This window comes from Schistocerca serialis, chromosome 3 (assembly GCF_023864345.2).
Source record: "Schistocerca serialis cubense isolate TAMUIC-IGC-003099 chromosome 3, iqSchSeri2.2, whole genome shotgun sequence".
Classification (NCBI taxonomy): Eukaryota; Metazoa; Arthropoda; class Insecta; order Orthoptera; family Acrididae; genus Schistocerca; species Schistocerca serialis.
In genome coordinates, this window is record NC_064640.1 from 118,712,390 (window position 1) to 118,735,147 (window position 22,758).

The 22,758-nt window shown below is 41.4% G+C and overlaps 1 protein-coding gene across 1 annotated transcript in view; it reads right to left on the reverse strand.

The window, feature by feature from the left end:
• Nucleotides 1-22,758, reverse strand: part of LOC126470714 (dynein axonemal intermediate chain 3-like) — a 277,772-nt gene that overhangs the window by 173,449 nt on the left and 81,565 nt on the right. The window contains exons 4-5 of the mRNA XM_050098716.1: nucleotides 4,258-4,437; nucleotides 1,615-1,743 (exon numbers count right to left, since the gene is read on the reverse strand). Of these exons, the coding sequence (XP_049954673.1) occupies nucleotides 1,615-1,743; nucleotides 4,258-4,437 (309 nt within the window). The remainder of the gene's footprint in view (nucleotides 1-1,614; nucleotides 1,744-4,257; nucleotides 4,438-22,758) is intronic.

The window sequence follows — 22,758 nt, forward strand, 5'->3', positions numbered from 1 at the left end:
ACCTACAAAATTTAGTCGTTGTGACATTACCCGTCTCAAAACTGACCAACTCGTTATATAAAAATTACGATTCTACAATCTTTCAGTAACTAGATTTTAACATACAAGATAGATCGCATGTCATAAATATGAGATTCCCACTGCGTATGCATAAATTTATACGCATATTTTAATACATGCTGCTCATGATAAATGATATACATAAAAATATAATGACTGACTCAATAGCCAATAAAAGAAAACCTTTCTAACCTATAGAATTTATAAACTATTATAATTTAACAGATTTCATTAATATCATGGAACGAATCTTTATGAGACCAACTTTCGCTCCATTTAAAGTCTGCGCTCAACCTGCTCTTAATCATCTTTTAATACAGCTTCAGTCTAGCTAGTCTGTATTTTAGCCCAGCCTCGAGAACCGTTTGTGTTCTCTCTCCGTTCGCTTAATTCAGGCTGGGAGAACATGTTATACAGTTATGAGCAGTAGACATTAAAAGGTGTTTCCGTTCAGTTGAATAATATTTGTGACTATAGTAACCGCTATGTGACCTTTTTTACTTAACTGCATTTGGAGCAACTTATGATCACTTCATCTAAACTGTGTGCGTTTTCACTTTCTGAAGAGATATGAGCTACTCGTATTACGTTCCGCATATTACCGTACTAACCTCCTGTTTGTAAGTGTAAGAGACCTGGTTAACACCGGTAGGATCTGAAAGACTTGATTAAAGATTGGTTAACTTCAAATTTTGAACTTCAGAACAGAAGCTTCTGGCAAACTATTTTATGTATAGACCCTACAATAGCAGTTTAAGGCGGTGATTCATAGAAACTGCTTCAGGCGCTCAGTCCGGAACCGCGCGACTACTACGGTCGCAGGTTCGAATCCTGCCTCGGGCATGGATGTGTGTGATGTCCTTAGGTTAGTTAGGTTTAAGTAGTTCTAAGTTCTAGGGGACTGATGACCACAGATGTTAAGTCCCATAGTGCTCAGAGCCATTTGAACCATTTGAACCATAGAAACTGCACAGCTATCGAAGGCTTATACCACAGTATGTGGGTTTAGTTACGTGACAAGTGTGATGTATTGGAGTCCAGTAATTTCTAACTCTATTCCTTAGTCCCGGTATATGAGAAATCAATTTTCGCACCGATGCAATACGTGAGAAACAAGCGAAGGAATCATAGCTGTTGCCCCAGTCTGTGTGTGTGTGTGTGTGTGTGTGTGTGTGTGTGTGTGTGTGTGTATGTGTATGTGTATGTGTGTGTGTGTGTGTGAGAGAGAGAGAGAGAGAGAGAGAGAGTTGTCACAGTGCAACACTGCTTCGCACCTGAACAACATGGATGCAGCGGGACTGTATACAAACAACCGAGGACGATTGTGGGAGGTGTCCTCTAAGGGAATTCCAAATATTTTCAGTAGCATTTAAGTCTACCGAGTACTCTTCTCAAGGTATTTAAGAGATACTTATATGACGAAATATTGCGTCCACCAACTAAGTTCCATAGATCAAACATTGTCCTACATAATGAGGAAAATTTCGCCAGTGGCATCGGAAACAAAAACAGAAAAGACGCAGCTACCGTTCTACGGATACTGTCGAACTGTACCTGTAATGTAGGCGCTATCCATTGTAGATCAGTGACGCAGTCCTTGTGGGACACGGTAGGGGAAGAAACTGCTGTAGGGTACATACTTATTCCTTCTTTTGCTTTCTTCTTCCAGCTGCTTAGTCCTTTCTGTAAAATAAATAAATATTCCTTAACAAGGTTGAAAGTATTACTTAAGAAAATAACACAGAAACCCAGGTTGAACAGCTAATCTAGTAGATAAAACCAGTCATCATGCTGAGATGATTGTATAGCACTCATTGTTATTTATGCATCGTGCGTGTAAGAAATGGACAAATATTTCAGCGAACAGTATTGATAATTAATTTCATTAACATGGTAGAGTAACGGGTGAAACAAAGGAACTAGAAAAATCATGCTCATAAGTAAATAAATGAGTTATGCCAGTATATGCTTAGGAACTTCAGAAAGTAAGTTACACATGACGTCCCGCACCAAGGCTACTGCTCAACGAAAGTGCGCATTGTCAGAAGAGAGTACGTATTCCGGGTCTCCAGCAGAGACGGTTTTGCTGACAAGGGAACCTCCCCATTGCACCCCCCTCAGATTTAGTTATAAGTTGGCACAGTGGATAGGCCTTGACAAACTGAACACAGATCAATTGAGAAAACAGGAAGAAGTTGTGTGGAACTGTGAAAAAATAAGCAAAATATACAAACCGAGTAGTCCATGGGCCATATAGGCAACATCAAGGAGACTGGCAGCCCAGGAGCGCCGTGGTCCCGTGGTAGCGAGAGAAACTGCGATAGGAGAGGTCCTTGGTTCAAGTCTTCCCTAGACTGAAAATTTTACTTTCTTTATTTTTGCATAGTTATTATCTGTCCGTTCGTTCATTGACGTCTCTGTTCACTGTAATAAGTTTAGTGTCTGTGTTTTGCGATTGCATCGCAAAACCGTGCGATTAGTAGACGAAAGGACGTGCCTCTCCAATGGGAACCGAAAACATTTGATCGCAAGGTCATAGGTTAACCGATTCCTCCACAGGAAAACACATCTGATGTATTCTATACGACACTGGTGACGGCATGTGCGTCACATGACAGGAATATGTTGTCGACCAACCTAACTTGTACACTTTGCGAATGGGTAAAAAGATTCTTCTACCTTGCCCGATTTACGTTTTCTTGTGAATGTGATAATCACTCCCAAAAAAAGTGATGGAAACATAAGAGTTTGTCACATATACTGAAAATAAAAAATTAAACTTTTCACTTGATGGAAGATTTGAACCAAGGTTCTTTTATTCCGCAGCTACTCACCTTACCACGAGACTACGACGCTCCTACAGTTCCAGCCTCCTTGAAGTTGCGTATCTTCCATGAACTTCTCAGTTTGTATATTTTGCTTATTTTTTCACAGTTCCACACAACTTCTTCCTGTTTTCTCAATTGATCTGTGTTCAGTTTTTCAAGACCTATCCACTGTGCCAACTTATAACTAAATCTGATGGGGGTGCGATGGGGAGGTTCCCTTGTGAGATGCGAATAATAGCTGCATCACAATGTGCAATTGAAATGACGCAGCAACTGGAAACGTACTCCAAAGCCCCGAGTATGGGCGCCCTTATGACCCCCCTATGCTTTTAAAACTGATATAAATCGGTGTGCCTAGAAACATCAGCAACAGTTAATTTACATAACAGCATTTGCGTCGCCTCATTTAATTAACACACGTGACTTTCGCAGAAATACGTTTTTAAAAATGGAGCCATGTCATTGCTCTTTTCTTTACATCACAGACGACAGTTCTTTGGTAGTCGTGTCGTGCTACATTTGTTAGCGATTCTCAAAGAAGATTCTCGACGTCAGTAGAGCCTCGACACAAACGGAGCGAGACGGTTCGTACAGCTGTTTATCGGGTTGTACTGCTACGTGACCGTTTTTCGGCCTCCAACTACATCCTCACACTGTGACACTTCATGGAAACATGTCTGATTTGCAATAGTGCTTGAGCACTTTACTACAAATGTGTTCTTGTGCTCTGCAGGAAGGGAAGCCGTTCAAACTACTGAGGGGACTCATGAAAGACAACATTCAGAAATATTTTAGCGGTGGTGGGGAAGAAATGTAGATGTGTGTGGACTCTGAATGGGTACTATGTTGAAAGCGACCACTACTGCTTCAATATACCTGGCAAGGTTCCGATTTACACCATCCATCTTGTAAGATTCCTGCCAGGTCTTGTACACAGGGTGTACATGGAGTGTAAGAACACGCGAGCAGTCTCACTTCTTATGCGTTGAAGTAGCAAAATAATGTATCTGCGGCAGATAAGAAATCTGGAGGATATAAAGTCACAGAAACAGTATCTACGAATCTAGGAAAATTGGAAATTTGTGGTAAGGTCTTATGGGACCAAACTGCTGAGGTCATCGGTCCCTAAGCTTACACACTATTTAATCTAACTTATACTAACTTACGCTAAGGACGACACACACACCCATGCCCGAGGGAGGACTCGAACCTCCGACGGGGGGGAGCCGCACGAACCGTGACATGACGCGTTTAGACCGCGCGGGGTAGCCGCTACGAATCTAGCATCTGACTGTTTAAAACGTAAGCATTTCACCAGTGCTACGAACTAGTTTAAAGGTGTATGTAAGAAACACTTTGAAGTGCTTACTAAAGACGTTCTTTCCACTGCGCGCCACTCTGATGTATCAAGTTCTCCTTCTATCCGTCTTAGATTCTCCGTAAGGTCCCATATAACTATCTGTCCATTGGTAAGTCCGCCTACAAGTATGTCTGCGTTGTGCGGGCAGAATTTTAGGCACTGGACAGGTCGAGGACTAAGAAGAGTCAGCTGAAACAATAAAGAAAAACGACATATCACTTAATTTCACTGATATTATATTTTTTCTTCATGTTCATTCATATTTTGACAGTTTACGCTTTGTCTGAAATACATATTTTATCAGCCAGAACAATATCACCAATTCTATATCGAATATCAGTGCAGTTAGATCAAAGAATGGCGAAGATGCTGATTTATGCCTCGTTAACAAACAGCAGATAGTGAAGATACAGCAGCTAGCAAGGGGTATCAGCGTAAATGACGAGGCTGTACTTGCTGGCGTCATTAGTAACAATGGAAAATGAATGGAAGTCCTTACAGCTGTAACGAGGTGTCAAATAGTTGTATGTTCATCTCTCAGAACGTTCTTACAAGAATCCTGTGCGCTTTGTAAACTAGAGAAGGCGTTATGTGGCGCATCTGGGAGTATTGCGCAATATGGAGTAAGACTCAAGGTTTCGCATCAAACCATTCATCAGACTTGGTTGCAAACAGGGCTGTCTAGCAGGCGAGTAGTTCTTGTAACCTTCTTAAGCCAACGAAATCATCAGTTATGAGTGCAGTGGGCATGCGAACATAGAGACTGAATCGCGGAACAATGGATCAGGTGAAATGGCTGAATTGTCTTTTCAGAATTACCCTTCAATACTATACATTTTAATAGAGAGAAGCCTTTATTTTGGACTGTAATGTACACCATTTGCTCTAAGTTCCTTTAAATCTTGCTTGAGCACGGTTAAAGCGCATGATGTACAGAGATGCTAACTTTTGTGAACAAACAATCTGCTCCGCACATAAAATGGGTTTCTCTGTCTCGTGTCCGCCCACAAGTATTGTATGTTTGCGTTCCGCGGGCAGAATTTTAGACATTGGACAGGTCGCGCACTAAGAAGAGTCCGCTAAAGCAATACAGAAAAACGACATTTCACAAAATTTCACTGACACTATATTTTTTCTTCATCTTCATTGATATTTGGACAGGTTACTTTTTCTCTCAAATATATTTTGTTATTGGCCAGAACGATATCACCAATTCTATACCGAGAATGCAGATGTTCAGTACAGACAAGATTATGTTGACAAAGACAAACACACGAGGGAAAAGATGTACTGTTCAATTAATAGCAGAATTGTCAGCTTATTAAATGAAAGCTTACTCGATCTTTATGAATTAACACCGCGTATGCCCCGCATTACAGGCCTATGAAGTAAAATATCCTATGCGATTGAACAGAATTTCTTCAAAAAGTTATCCTGTGCCAGATAATAAAAGTATGCAAAGTAAACTACACTACTGGCCATTAAAACTGCTACACCAATAAGAAATGCAGATGATAAGCGGGTATTCATTGGACAAACATATTATACTAGAACTGACATGTAATTACATTTTCACGCAATTTGGATTCATAGATCCTCAGAAATCAGTAGCCAGAACAACCACCTCGTGCGGTTCTAGGCGCTCCAGTCCGGAGCCGCGCTGCTGCTACGGTCGCAGGTTCGAATCCTGCCTCGGGCATGGATGTGTGTGATGTCCTTAGGTTAGTTAGGTTTAATTAGTTCTAAGTTCTAGGGGACTGATGATCACAGCAGTTGAGTCCCATAGTGCTCAGAGCCATTTGAACCATTTTTTAGAACAACCACCTCTGGCCGTAATAACGGCCTTGATACGCCTGGGCATTGAGTCAAACAGAGCTTGGATGGCGCGTACAGGTTCAGCTGCCCATGCAGCTTCAACACGATACCACAGTTCATCAAGAGTAGTGACTGGCGTATTGTGACGAGCCAGTTGCTCGGCCACCATTGACCAGACGTCTTCAATTGGTGAGAGATCTGGAGAATATGCTGGCCAGGGCAGCAGTCGAACATTTTCTGTATCCAGAAAGGCCCGTACAGGACCTGCAACACGCGGTCGTGCATTATCCTGTTGAAATGTAGGGTTTCGCAGGGATCGAATGAAGGATAGAGCCACGGGTCGTAACACAACTGAAATGCAACGTCCACTGTTCAAAGTGCCGTCAATGCGAACAAGAGGTGACCGAGACGTGTAACCAATGGCACCACATACCATCACGCCGGGTGATACGCCAGTATGGCGATGACGAATACACGCTTCCAGTTTGCGTTCACCGCGATGTCGCCAAACACGGATGCGACCATCATGATGCTGTAAACAGAACCTGGATTCATCCAAAAAAATGACGTTTTGGCATTCGTGCACCCAGGTTCGTCGTTGAGTACACAATCGCAGGCGCTCCTGTCTGTGATGCAGCGTCAAGGGTAACCGCAGCCATGGTCTCCGAGTTGATAGTCCATGCTGCTGCAAACGTCGTCGAACTGTTCGTGCAGATGGTTGTTGTATTGCAAACGTCCCCATCTGTAGACTCAGGGATCGAGACGTGGCTGCACGTTCCGTTACAGCCATCCGGATAAGATGCCTGCCATCTCGACTGCTAGTGATACGAGGCCGTTGGGATCCAGCACGGCGTTCCGTATTACTCTCCTGAACCCACCGATTGCATATTCTGCTAACAGTCATTGGATCTCGACCAACGCGAGCAACAATGTCGCGATACGATAAACCGCAATCGCGGTAGGCTACAATCCGATCTTTATCAAAGTCGGAAACGTGATGGTACGCATTTCTCCCCCTTAGACGGGGCATCACAACAACGTTTCAGCAGGTAACGCCGGTCAGCTGCTGTTTGTGTATGAGAAATCGGTTGGAAACTTTCCTCAGATCAGCACGTTGCAGATGTCGCCACCGGTGCTAACCTTGTGTGTATGCTCTGAAAAGCTGATCATTTGCATATCACAGCATCTTCTTCCTCTCGGTTAAATTTCGCGTCTGTAGCACGTCATCTTCGTGATGTAGCAATTTTAATGTCCAGTAGTGTAATTTTAACGTGATACGACAACATTGGACAATATTCTAATCGTGAAGGTAGTAACATCCATAGTCTGAAAGAGATATGGAAATGTTCCTTCAATAACAACTTCCAGCCTGTATTTAATCCAAGAAATCCGATGTTCTTCCCTTCACTTGTGACATCAAAACTGTTAGAGAGTAAAATTTCAACCGCAGCAGAATGGTTTGTGATAAAACGAATATATTTTATTTTATTTACTTTGATAATTGGTCTGTTAGTAGTGAATCAGAAGCTGATTCCATCCAGTAAAGCAGTTATATGATTATTCAGTTTCTGGTTCCAAGTCTGTGATATCATTAAGAACCAACCAGTTCAGTGATCGTGTTGTGTAGTTAGTATATGGCATGTGAGAGAAAAACTTACACCATCATAAAAAAATTAGAAGAAAGAATTAATGAGCGAAGTAGCTGAATATTAGACCATCGCTGTGAGCTGGTTTCGGATTATATCTTCTAGGAACGAAAAGACACCATATTGTATGCAATGACTGTGGCCATAATGTTTAAGAAATTTACCTCACATGTCTCATACAAAATAAAAATGCCTTTTATCTTCAACACAAGATTAACATTTACTCATCTCTTGGAACTTAATTTGTATTATTGATTTTAATCAAACATGTTTCATTTACGGTAATTGTTATAAGCATCTCCAGTGGCTACAAAGAAATGAAAAAGATATAACTGTCTGCTTAATTATTTATTTTGAGATAAGTAGTGTCTCATAGCAGAGCTTGTAGATTAACTTGATGTTTACTTTACTTACAACTACAGGATGGAGACTGAGCACTTAATATTATGTCTCCTGTTTGTTTTGTGTGTCCATTGGCTCCTGAGTAGACACCCCAGGACTCAGACTTTTTTGATACTTCATTAGTGAGCTGCAAGTCACGACCTATCTGTTTACTGCAGTTGACCTTGCTGCTAGATTGATTGAGAGGTGATGAGAATTGTAGAGGGAGCCAGAGAAGTGAGATTGTTACAAAAGAGCTAATATGCTAATGTATTTCCATTTACCCGAAATAAATCGAGACTAGAGGATGAGGGATAGGTAAAAAATGTGCATGATTCCTTAGCCATTGCAGTCAAGCGTCGTAAAGAAAGGCAGTTTAAGAGACTTGCCTATAAAGTTCTCATTACTGAGCTGAACTCATGTAATAAAATATTGTTAACAATGCATTGCTAGAAAGTTCCTTAATGGAGTAGAAGGAGTTGACACTAATAAGTCAATTAGGCTTCTCTTAAACTCTTCTTTATTCGGAACTAAACTTGTTACAGTCCCTAGTACGTTACTGCACATGCATGTTACTGGATAATGGGCAGCATCCTGGACCTTTAACTCTTTTAAGTCGTATCATTTAATTAATATTTAAATATACTGAGAAGCATTAGTTATTGTACTCTGTTCTTCGAATAAATTATTGCATGGTGTTCTTTAACTCACACAACGAATAATTTATATTACATATTTTGGTACTAAAAAATTAACTTAGCTTGAGAAGTTATCCCAAAATACAATAGGAATTAAAATAAGTGAAGTATAACTAAAGTATAACAACTTTCTTTCATTTTCAAGTGAGTTATGTCTGACTAGTTTTGCTAGGTAAATAAAGATTTGCGAAGTTCTTTCAGCAGTTTTGCGGTATGGTCTTCTCAACTAATTTACTGAAATTATTAAGAAGCATAACCTCAATAATGAAATACTGCGAACCTCTTCATCTGTTTATGGCGCTAGCAACTTTTTTATTTGCAAGTTTTCATACAGTTTGTGTATATTGAGTGTAAATCTCTTTTGGGTTCTAAACTAAGTATAGTGAATTTTTCATGGTTTAATGATACACATTTAGGCCGGGAAAATACTTGGCGTTTTTGTCTGATCGAAATTTTTATCGTCATTGCTCTAAAAGAAATGTAGCGTTACACTCTGAACGGTAAAAATACCGATGCCACATCAGTCGATCACTGACCACTGTGCAACAAGTGTCTATTTAATTGTCGTTTTATCATATTACAAATAGTGTTGTGTACAACATGAATAGAGAACAACTTCTTGCATTATTGTTATATCGTCAATTGAAGTGGAAGCGAAAAAATAGACTTATGTGGGTTCATCCGATTAATGAAAGGAGAGAGGAAGTTGGAGCCTTCTACACTTTGTATCCTGATTTAAGAAACGATGAAGAAACGTTTTTCAGTTATTTTAGGGTGTCAGTATCGTCATTCGACGAACTGTACAATCTGCTGAAAAATCATATACAACGGAAAAATACTAGTCTGAGGAATTATATTCAACCGGTGGAAATGCTCGTAACAACTTTAAGGTAAGTAAAATTGAGAGTTGGGAATTAATTCAACATACAATTTTAGATTAGAAGGCCTTATATTTCTGTACAGAAGAAGCTACAGCATTTTATTGCATGTGTTGGCAATATTTGATCATTACGAATTACAACTCAGCAAAATCAGTAGCGTTCGTTGAAGATAGTGAAGTTACTGATGGGCTGAGAGATTGAATGTTATCATCCCTGATCATTTGAGCACAATTTTTAGTAATTCTGAGCAGCTGTCAATACGTGTAGAACTTACAAAGTAATATTTCACAAAAAAGGAGCTGCTGTGTTGTCGTATGTCCGTTCTGCACTCGTCATGGATATGTAAGTGTCGAGTTTCAATGAAGTGATTAAAACACAGGGGAATTTAACAGCTGCTGGCAAAGATCTTAAAACCTGCTAACGGTTGCTAACGCTATTGGACTACTGTGCTGACCCTTGCAAAGGATGTTCGTTTTTTGTTGTTCCGCAAACTGCTCAAATTTCGTTATCGATCAGTTATAAGAGTCTCACCTTCAGTCAGTGCAGCAGAATCCTAAGTTTCAAATGCTGCAAAGAGATAGGTGTGCATGTTAAACCGCTCGTTAGAAGTGCGAATAATGTGAATGCCATTTATAATTAGCGTCTACGGGTGAAAGCTACAATCCCCTCTGGCTGCTGAAAAGTTAAAAGAATATTTGTCCCATGCCCTTCCCCACCTACCCTTACCTATCTTACAAGAAGGTATTCAATCGCCATCACCAGAATGCGATTAGCTTGCTCATACTAGCTAGCTCATCTGTATGAAATTTTAGAATCATCCAACTGATAATTATGTGATGCATAAAGCTGAGCTGCAAACAAACGAAAGCATACAAGAATTTAAAAAGAGTGTATGTCTCCCAACCTACTAGCATTGGCAGCTTGCCATCCACATCTACTCTGGAATATATTATACTCGTGTCTATAAGTTAAAGTATCGTTGACATACAACAAATAACATGAGGTTTGAGTATAATGTCTGTTTTGACAACATTGTGACAACTGACAGAGTGACAGAGATGCATAATCAGTGACAGTTAGACCATCTGTGAGAGAAGACCTGCGTTCCTGCTGCAGATAAAGGCGAGTACATCGTTTGTTTAAGAATTATATTTACGAGCTTCAGGCAGGAGCGACCTGGATGAATACTAGTTAAGTCTTTTTAAAAATATTTCTTGTGTGTTTGCGTGCTTGCTAGACACAGTCTTTCGTTTTAACAGCAGTGTAGTGTAAAGTACCCCCACTTGTATTGACGTTTATATTGTCCCTCGTGTCGCACAGTTCTTTGTTTTTCTTCTTTTTTTCTTTTTTTGGTTAGACCACATCAGTGTCATTTTGAGCATCAGTGAGAGAGGACCCGCATTCAGGCTGCAGATAAAGGCGGCGAGTACACAGTTATGGTGCAATTAACATTTACAAGTGCTGTGAGTTGACACAGCTGCTCATAAGAGATGACTTATTTTAAATTTCGTTAGTGTTCTTTAGCTTCAACTCTTATATTTCGTTCATGTCTGTGTATTTATCAGGCTGTCTTGAGTATGGATAGGAACTATGACTGCTGTGTTCAGATGCGAGCTGAGTTGGTGACTCTTTGCTCACAGCTCCAGGTGGCATTGGCTTCAGCCATGCAGCTTAAGGCTGTTGTTAAGGGGCATCACTGTGGGGGGGCCAGATGGGGTGATCCTAAGGACGTCCAGCATGACTCAAGTGCTCCCCACCCTGTCCATTTCTGTGGTCGCACCGTGTACTGCCCGCACTGAGGTTGGTCCTTCACCCATGGTCTGGTGAGAGGTAGTTCCGAGGTGTAGCTAGCAGCAAAAGATTTCCCAAGGGAATAAGACCGGTTGGTCTGACGAACAGGTTTCGGGCACTATCTGTGGCTGACGAAGTCCTTGGGCCACATGAAGTCGTTCGCCCTGTTCCAGAGGAATCCCCTTGGCCTGCAAGGTCTGGGCACTCACAGAGGATGGGATTTCTGGTAGATGCAAACTCTAACGTTAGGTTCGTAGTGGTGCCCCTTAGGGATATAGCGGGGAACGAATCCAATGTGCACTCTGTGTACATAATAGGAGGATTCATTCCATATGTGAAATGGGTGCTTCTGGATGCCATGAAGAGCACAGGGTACAGCCAACTGCAGCTGGTGTCTCATGCTGATACTAACGATATGTGTCACTCTGGATCAGAAGAGATTCTCTCTGGTTTTGGGCAGCTAGATGAAGTAGTAAAGACTGTCAGTCTTACTTGCAAGATGAAGGCAGAGTTCACCATCTGGAGTATCGTTGGCAGAACCAACTGTGGTCCTTTGGTACAGATCTGAGGGGAGGGTCTGAATCAGAGGCTCAGACGTTCTGTGATGGTATAGGTTGTAGATTCCTCGACTTGCACCATAAGGGGGGGGGGGAGTTCCAGGTTCCACTAAATAGGTCAGGAGTCCACTATACACAGGAAGCCGCTACATTGGAGAGGGGTCTGTTAGGGGGGGGGGGGGGGGCTGGTCAGCTTTTTAGGTTAGAGGATCTTGGGAATGTGCAGAAAGGGCTTCAGTTTCAAACGGTGCAGGATGAACACAGGAACAGGGTGGATATAGGAACGTTCAATATTGTAATTGTAAACTGTCGTAGCTGTCTTGGAAAAGAACCAGAAGTCCAAGCGCTAATAGAAAGTACTGAATCTCAAATCGTTGTAGGTATGGAACGCTGGCTAAAACCGGAAATAAGTTCAGCAGAAATTTTTACAAAGGACCTAACCTAGCTCAGAAAGGCTAAATACACTTGGTGATGGAGGGTTTTTTGCTGTAGGAGGCAGTTTACCGTGTAATGAAATTGAAGTAGATAGTTCGGGTCAGTTAGTATAGGTAGAGGTTATACCTGACAACCAGAATAAATTAATAATTGGTTCCTTTAACCGACCCCCCGACTCAGATGATACAGAAATTGAGTGTCAAATAGGAACCCCACTCATACGATTGTAGTTGGTGGTGACTTCAATCTACCCTCGATATGTTGGACAAAATACATGTTTAAAGTCGGTGGTAGGCATAAAACGTCGTCCGAAATCGCACTGAATGCCTCCTCAGAAATTATTTTGAACAGCTAGTTCAGGAACCCAATTAAAGTGTAAAGGGTACAGGGAGTAGTGGCCACAAGGTTCATGTAGCTAGAGTGAATACAGTAACATCCAAACCCACCAAAAATAAACGCTACATAGACCTATTCAAAAAAGCAGATAAAATACACTTGACATTTTTCTAAGAGACAGTCTCCGCTCCTTCCAGTCTGACTAACAACAAGTAAGCGTTTTAAATTCAAAGGAATAGTACTGACGGCAGCTGAGGGATATAAACTAAATAAATTAATGAGATGGCACTGATCCCCCATGGTACACAAACGGGTTAGAACACAATTAACGAAGTAGCGAAAACAGCATGCCAGATTTAAAATAACGCAAATCCCCACGATTGGCGAAGTTTTACAGAAGTTCGAAATTTAGGACGAACTTCAACGTGCTATGCTTTTAAGGGGGAATGTAATGGATTTTGGCCCAAGAAATCGATTTTTCAAAAATATTATTTTCTTGATCTACACAGTTTAATCTATGTTGTGTGTGAATTTTATCGTGACAGCAGCTTTAGAAATGCCCTTAAATTGTTAAAAAGATTAACTCTGCACTGGCGGCTACTCCCACTTCTTCCGACATTTGGGAAACTGCTTGCTTCAGCGGAGTTTTTGTCAGTGTGAAGGCTATTTTCTTCCGATGTCTTTGACTGACATCTATATCTCTGGTTGACATCTATATCATTGCCTGAAAACTTTCTTGCATGTGGTTTATTTACGTTTTGACAATACTAACACATATTAGTAGATGGAAGGTTGAATTCCCAAACCTTTACTTGGAAGTAAAGATTTATGCATAATGGGTGGTGGGAAAACTGTTTAGGAAACGGGGGTTTCATGGAAAACGGTTTCCCAACAAAAGAGAGGAAGCAGCCCGAAATGAAGAACACAAGCTCTCGGCTTCAGCGTCGAAACTTGGGACAGGAGAATTGTACAGATGCGTGAATGATGTTAATATGGATTCTACTGGATTCAGACTTTTTGACTTAGAGTTTCTCTGCCAGGCAATAAGGTTTTCATGTTCATGTGTTAGCTGTAAAAATACAGGATGGATTTTTGTTGTTGAAGAAAGAAGAGTGGGAATAGCTTGTGATTTTAAATTAGTATGCAATTCGCGTGGCTATGAATTTTCATATTCCTCCTCCAAAAAACTGATACTGGCACCTATGAAAGCAATTTTAGGTTAGCATATGCTCTGAGATGCCTTGGACAGGGCAGGGAAGGAGGTAATTTATTGTGTGGTTTTCTGAACATGCCTCCATCTTGTGCAAGATTTGAAAAAATTAATACAGAAATGTCTGATGCTTTATGCGATACTGCCAAAGTTTCTGTGAATAACGCAGTGGAGGAATTGGTGGAAATAACCCAAAAAGAAATAGATCCTGGGTAGATATTCATGGCAGCGAACCTCCTACAAATGTTACTGACCTGTGTGTGTCTGTAGATGGGACCTGGATGAAAAGGGGTCACACATCTCTGTATGGAGTTACATCTGTTATTGGTATTGACTCAGGTAAAGTTTTAGATGTAGAAATTATATCTAAATACTGCCACCAGTGTGCAACAAGGAAAATGTCCAACAATGAAGACAGCGAGAAACTGTGGCAAGAAAAGCATGCAGTAACATGCTCTAAAAATTATAGTGGCTGAAGTGTGGGCATGGAGGATGTTGCAGTTGTGAGAATGTTCTCCAGATCTGAGGACCAGTGTGGTGTTACATATACTAAATACCTTGGTGACGGGGACTCCTCGTCGTTTAAAGCTGTAACAGATAAAAATCCGTACAATACAACAATAGAAAAGTTGGAATGTGTTAGTCACATGCAAAAGATGCTTGGTGGTAGGCTTCGTCGTTTGGTGAAAGAGAAGAAAGGTGAAGTACTTGAGGATGGGAAACCACTAGGAGGAAAAGGCAGGCTTACTCTGAAAGAAATTGATTCTCTTCAGTTATTTTATGAGAGAGCTATCAGGAAAACCACATATAATTTAGAAGCAATGAGGCATGCTGTGTGGGCAATTTTTCCCACAAACTATCCACTGACCAAACACCAATGCACAATCTGTGTCCGAAAGACGACTGGTGTAAGTTTAACAACAGAAATGAGACGTATTCACATAAACACTCATTACCAGAACCTGTTATGAATGCAGTTAAGCCCACATCCAGGTTTCTTGTAAACTCTGATTTATTGAGAAGTGTCTCCATGGAAAGACACAAAATGCAAATGAAGGCCACAATAATTTAATTTGGATTAGATGCTCAAAAAAGGACATTCTGTGGACTTGAAGTACTCAAAATAGGTGTCTATGATGCAGTTTTATGTTACAATAACGGAAATAATGGCAGAATTGAAATGCTGAAGAGATTTGGTATAGATCCTGGTGTGTTTACAACAAAAGTATTTTAGACCATCGACGAGAGCAGGATCAAGAAAACTAACAGATCAGTATCTTACCTGCAAATACAGGCCAGGCGGATTCGAAGAGGAGAGAAGAGAAACCTGGGGGATGAGTAGTATCAGTATGGAGGATTTTAAAACGGAGGTAAGCTTATTATATGTGGAAGTATCAGAAGAAAATATTTGAAACTCTTTGTCTCTGTTTTACATTTTTTAAGTTATTGGAAGCCTTTTCTCAAAAAGTATATGCGTTGATGCTATGAAATTTTTCAGGAACTGTTTGCAATGTGTTTCTGTTTGTCTGGAACTAAAAAATACGAGATACTGCAATTACATTCTGATTTTTAGATTATGTATGCAGAAAAAAAGTTAATTTTGGATGTGCAAAATTAAAAACTGTGTTAATGATACAATTTGTACCATAAATTAATAACTGTAGTTCAGTGGTCTTATAGCCTTCTCAGGACACTACATGTAATTTTAAGATTAATTGCATGATTAGAATTTGAGTAATGGCTTTTTATAAAAAAGACAATAAAACAATTAAAAATTCAAATTTCTGGCAAAATATTAATCCTGCATATTTTATTATATTTTTCCGTTAAAACACAGCTCTTTTGCTTTACACATGCAAATTTTAGATTTGTACATTAATAAGTATGGTTGCGATGTTCTTTTAAATAAATGTTTACATTTTCCGTTACATCCCACTTTAATAGTTTTCTCAAAGAAACTCTTGACTCGAAATCCAGCAGAAAAGCCAAAGAGGTCCAGATCATATGTAAAATACACCAGTGGCAAGGCGCAATCAATACCTTCACTGTGCGATAACAATGGTGATGTAACTGATGACAGTACCACTAAAGCAGAATTACGAAACGCGGTTTCCCGAAATTCCTTCTCAAATGAAGATGGAGTAAATGTTCAAGAATTCGAAACAAAGAACATCTGATAAAGAAGATTAACTTAGAAGAAGACATCCTCAGTGTAGCGAAGTAGCTTAAAACACTTAAGAAAGGCATGGCTTCCGGTCCAGATTGTATACTAGTCAGGTTCCTTTCAGAGTATGTTGATACAGTATCTCCATACTTAGCAATCATGTACAGCCGCTTGCTCGTAGAAAGATCCGTACCCAGAGACTGGAAAGTTGCACAAGTCACACTAATACCCAAGAAAGGATATAGTAGTAACCCGCTGAATTACAGACCCATGTCACTCACGTCCGTTTGTAGTAGGATTTTGGAACATAATTTGTGCTCGAAGTTTATGAGTCACCTCGAAGAAAAGTCAACTTGGATTCGATATCGTTCTTGTGAAACACAACTAACTCTTTCTTCTCACGAAGTAATGCGTGCTGTATACAGGGGACATCAAATTGATTCCATATTTTTAGATTTCTGGAGGGCTTTTGACAGCGTTCCTCACAAGAGAATTCTAATTAAATTGGTTCCTATGGAGTGTCATCTCAGTTGTGTGACTGGTTCCGTGATATGTTGTCAGTAAGGTCACAGTTGGCAATAACTGACGGAGACTCATCTAGTAAAACAAAACTAATATCTGGCATTCTCCAAGGAACTGTTAGATGCCCTCACTTGTTCTTGATCTACATAAACGATTTAGGAGACCATGTGAGCAGTCCTCTCAGATTGTTTTTGCTGATGATGTGTCATTTACCGTCACGTAATGTCATCAGATAATCAAAACGGTGCAAGAAATGACAGTTGACTATAATCATGAAAAGTGTGAAGTCATCCACATGAGCACTAAAACGAATCTTCTAAATTTCAGTTACACGATAAATTACGCGAATCTAAAGGCTGTAAACTCAACAAAATACGCATGGATTACAGTTACGAATAACTTAAACTGGAATGATCACATAGATAAAGTTGTGAGGAAACCAAACCAAAGACTGCTATTTACTGGCAGAACACTTAGAAAATATAACAGGTTTGCTAAAGAGACTGCTAACTCTACGCTTGTCGGCCCTTTTCTGGAATACTGCTGTGCGGTGTGGGATCCGCATCAGATAGGACTGACAGAGGATACCGAAAAAGTTCAAAGAAGTGCAGCTCGTTTTGTATTATCGCGAAACAGGGGAGAGGGTGCCACGGATGTTGTTGTTGTGGTCTTTAGTCCAAAGACTGGTTTGATGCAGCCTTCCATGCTTCTCTAACCTGTGCAAGCTTCTTCATCTCCGAGTAACTACTGCAAGCTACATCCTGCTGAACCTGCTTAGTGTATTCATCTCTTGGTCTCCCTCTACGATTTTTACGCTCCACACTTCTCTACAGAACTAAATTTGGGATCTCTTGATGCCACAGAACGTGTCTTACCAACCGATACCTTCTTCTAGTCAAGTTGTGCCACAAATTCCTCTTCTTCCCGATTCTGTTCAGTACTTACTCATTATTTACGTGATCTACCCATCTAATCTTCAGCATTCTTCCGTAGCACAACATTTCAAAAGCTTCTATTCTCTTCTTCTCTAAATTGTTTATAGTCCATGTTTCACATTCACACATGGTTACACTCCATACACAAACTGTCAGAAAAGACTTCCTGACACTTAAATCTGTACTCGGCGTTAACAAATGTCTCTTCTTCAGAATGGTTTTCTTTGCCATCGCCAGTCCACATTTTATATCATCTCTACTTCGATCATCCTCAGTTATTCTTCTGCCCAAATAGCAAAACTCATCAACTAATTTAAGTGCCTCATTTCTTAATCTAATCCCCTAAGCATCATCTGATTTAATTCGACTACATTCCATTATCCTCGATTTGCTTTTGCTGATGTTCATCTTATATCCTCCTTTCAAGACACTGTCCATTCCGTTTAACTGCTCTTCCAAGTTCTTTGCTGTGTCTGACAGAATTACAATGTCATCGGCGAACCTCAAAGTTTTTATTTCTTCTCCATGGATTTTAATACCTACTCCGAATTTTTCTTTTGTTTCCTTCACTGCTTGGTCAATATACAGATTGAATAACATCGGGGAGAGGCTACAGCCCTGTTTCACTCCCTTCCCAACCACTGCTTCCCTTTCATGTCCCTCGACTCTTATAACTGCCATCTGCTTTCTGCACAAATTGTAAATAGCTTTTCACTCCCTGTATTTTACCCCTGCCACCTTCAGAATTTGAAAGAAAGTATTCCAGTCAACACTGTCAAAAGCTTTCTCTAAGTCTACAAATGCTAGAAACATAGGTTTGCCTTTCCTTAATCTTTCTTCTAAGATAAGTCGTAGGGTCAGTATTGCCTCACGTGTCCCAACATTTCTACGGAATCCAAACTGATCTTCTCCGAGGTCGGCTTCCACCAGTTTTTCCATTCGTCTGTAAAGAATTCGCGTTAGTATTTTGCAGCTGTGACTTATTAAACTGATAGTTCGGTAATTTTCACATCTGTCAACACCTGCTCTCTTTGGGATTGGAATTATTATATTCTTCTTGAAGTCTGAGGGAATATCGCCCGTCTCATAGATCTTGCTCACCAGATGGTAGAGTTTTGTCAGGACTGGTTCTCCCAAGGCTGTCAGTATCTTATGTCCTACTTTCAAGACACTGTCCATTCCGTTCAACTGTTCTTCCAAGTACTTTGCTGTCTCTGACAGAATTACAATGTATCGGCAAACCTCAATGTTTTTATTTCTTCTCCCCAGATTTTAATTTCTACTCCAAATTTACCTTTGGTTTGCTTTACTGCTTGTTCAGTATACAAATTGAATAACATCGGGGATAGGCTAGAACCCTGTCTCACTCCCTTCTCAACCATTGCTTCCCTTTCATGCCCCTCGACTCTTATAGCCTTATAATAACCTTCTTTCATGATTCTTAAACCAAGTGTTAGCGATGAATAAGTTATTATCTGTGCAAAATTCTTTCATTCTTCATATTCACATACTACTTTCCCTTCTCATTCCTCCATATTCACACACTACTTTTCCTTCTCTTCCTTTTCCTACTGGGCCGCACGGGGTAGCCGCGCGATCTAAGGCAACTTGGGCCGGCCGGAGTGGCCGTGCGGTCCTAGGCGCTACAGTCTGGAGCTGAGCGACCGCAACGGTCGCAGGTTCGAATCCTGCTTCGGGAATGGATGTGTGTGATGTCCTTAGGTTAGTTAGGTTTAATTAGTTCTGAAGTTCTAGGCGGGCATGGGTGTGTGTGTTGTCCATAGCGTTAGTTAGTTTAAGTTCGATTAAGTAGTGTGTAGGCTTAGGGACCGATGACCTCTGTAGTTTGGTCACATAAGATCTTACCACAAATTTCCAAAAATTTCTTTTCCTACTATCGAATTCCAGTCCCCTATTACTATTAATTTTCGTCTCCCTTAACTATCTGAAGAATTTCTTTTATCTAATCATACATTTATTCAGTCACTTCATCATTTTCGGAGATAATTAGCATACAAACTTATACTACCATGGTAGGCGTGGACTTTATGTCTATCTTGGGTACAATAATGCATTCACTATGCCGTTCGTGGTAGCTTATCCGCGTTCCTTTTTTTTTCATTATTAAACCTATTCTTGCATTACCCCCATTTGTTTTTGTATTTATAACCCTGTTTTCATCTGACCAGAGGTCCCGTTTCTCTTGCCACCGAACTTCACTATTTCCCATTATATCTAACTTTAACCTATCCATTTCCCTTTTTAAATTTTTTAGCCTACCTGCCCGATTAATGGAGCTGACATTCCACGTTCCGATCCGTAGAACGCCAGTTTTGTTTCTCCTGACAACGATGTCCTCCTGAGTAGTCCCTACCCGGAGATGAGAATGGGGGACTGTTTTATCTCCGGAATATTTTACCCAAGAGGATGCCATCATCATTTAACCCCTTAGTAAAGCTGCATGCCCCCGGGAAAAATAACAGCTATAGTTTCCCCTTGCTTTCAGCGGTCCGCAATATCAGCACAGCGATGCTGTTTTGGTTGATAATACAAGGCCAGTTCAGTCAATAATCCAGAGTATGGGGTGCATGATTTCCATACGTCATAGCGCCACCGTCCAGCTCCATCTATGGCCACAGGGTGCCATGATCATAGTCTCACACACCTGACCAGTCGCAGTGTTCTTGTTGACGTGTCAACACGAGCTTGGACAAAAGGAGCAGGGAATTATTGGTGAAGCTCTATTATCAAAACAATGCTGTAGCTGCGCTTAGATAATATCGCCGACTGAAAGGAATACTGACGGGTTCTCTTTTCCGTCTGCTGTGCGGAGCACGATGAAGAACTTCGAATCAACTGGAGACCTGGGCGTCGCTCCGGGAAGAGGCCGACGACCGGTTGCACGACAGGTGATTGATGAAATCGCTGTTGCTATGGCAGACACTGCAGCGCGCAATTCCCGATCGTCAGGCAGTGCGCGTGCTGTGTCACGACAGTTGAACGTCCTATGGTCCATTGTACGGAAGGTGCTTGGAACCATTCTGAAATGGTGTCCATACAAGATCCATATCGTACAGCAGCTTGCACCACAGGACGCACGACGACGTGTTGACTTCGCTCTCCACTTTCTCGCAAGGACTGAAGTTGACTAGGCCATCCTATGGACAGACGAAGCTCATTTTTCTCTGGCGGATGAGGTGATCGCTTGGAATTGCGAGTGTGAGGATCTTAACCTCCAGTCACCGTATGGCGTGGCTTCACGGCTACGTTCATCATTAACCCTTTCTTTTTTGAACAGGTCGGCGCTCAAGGACCAAAGACATGCAGTGTGACTGGCCAGCGTTACTGCGATATGCTTCGCCAGCATGTCATGCCCGCCCTACAGGAGAGAGGCGCACTCAACTTGACAGTTTTCACGCAGGATAGGGCCCCTCTGCACATCGCTCGTGAAGTTCAACTGCTTCTCCGAAACACATTTGGAAACGATCGAGTTATCAGATGATCGTTTCCAAATGCCTGGCCGGCACGATCGTCCTATCTCACTCCCTGTTATTTCTGGTTGTGGGGCTACCTGAAGGACAGGATTTACCAGGGGAACGTTCACACATGTGCTGATCTGAAGAGCTGCATATAAAGTAGCCAGCATACGTACGTACATCCTTCGTTCTTCTGCTGTGCAGACTACCATTCTACGCTTTAAGGCTATTCTGGACACTGATGGGCGCCATATTGAGCTCCTTTTGTAGCAGTATTGGTACCGGTATGTAATGGTATGACGTGCCGTAGCAGCACATTAAAAGTGTTTAAATGGAATTGATTTTGCTTTATTTCTCTCTCCCATGTCCTTGACATTAGTTCTACTAAGTTTGGTCCTCGTACGGTAATTAGTTTCCGTGTTATAACTTGTTAAACAGGGAAAGTTTAATTATAACCACCCGGTATACAGAGTGATTTCTTCCACCATGTACAAACTCTAGGGATTGATGGACGAGAGCATACGGAGCAAAACAGATCTAATGAACTTATTTCTGCAAATGCATGGTTCCATGCTAGAGACCACTTATTCAATCATACTTTGTTACAGAGATTGTAGTCTAATACGCGCTGTACCATGAAGCCACAGTTATAGTATGCCTGGTTTCCTCCTAGAGGGTGGTACTATTCCTCATACGTCGTGCCCTAGCGCTTTCTCCTGCCATAGTAATTGGTAATGTTGTGTACGATTCCCTCCTCTTGCTGACTCACCTCGTAGTGGAAGTGATACAGCGTTATACTCAATGGGAAGGTATTCGAATCGGGAGCATGCCGACGGAAAGGCAAATGGCTACAGACGACGGGCTACAAGACTGTATCAGGAGACCTATCCCCGCTGACAACAACCACAACATTCAATGTTTGCAACAGTGTTTCGCCGTTTGTCTGATACAGGGTCGTTTCAGGAAGCAGGAAATCACGAAGGACGTACCCGAAATGTTCAGACACCAGACTTGAAGGAAAATGTGATTAACACTGTGGAAGGTAACTGCCGTGCCAGTACCAGGCAGTTGGCCCACCAGTGCAGGGTAATTCAGACGACCGTGTGGAACGTTCTCCATGACAACTGTTACTACCTTTATCACTTACAGAGTGTTCAGGGCTTACTAGCGATGGACTTTTCACATCGGGAGCAGTTTGTCACTGGTTTCTTCACCAGGCAACCACGATTCCAGGATTTGTGTCATCTTCCCGATTCACAAATGAGGCCACCCTTACGCGGAGTGGTATCTTCATAACAGTCATCTGTGGGATAGTACGCAGAACCCCTTTGGTATGGTGACAGCGAATCATCAGCATCGGTGCAGCCGGAATGTGTGGGCAGGGATAAGTGGCCACCGTATTCTGGGACCAGTCTACCTTCCACGCCAGGCCGGAACTATCAGCGCTTCTTGCGGGTGACTTTGCTTCCCTTGCTGGAGGTAGTGCCATTGATGATTCAAAGGGTTATGTGGCTGCTACATGATGGTGCTCCAGCCCACTTCCCAATTAACGTATCTCAATCGCGTCTTCTTCCCTGGTCGATGGATCGGACGAGGGGGTCCAATTGCATGGCCAGCTCGTTCACCGGATTTCAACAGGTGCGATTTCTGGTTATGGGGCCAT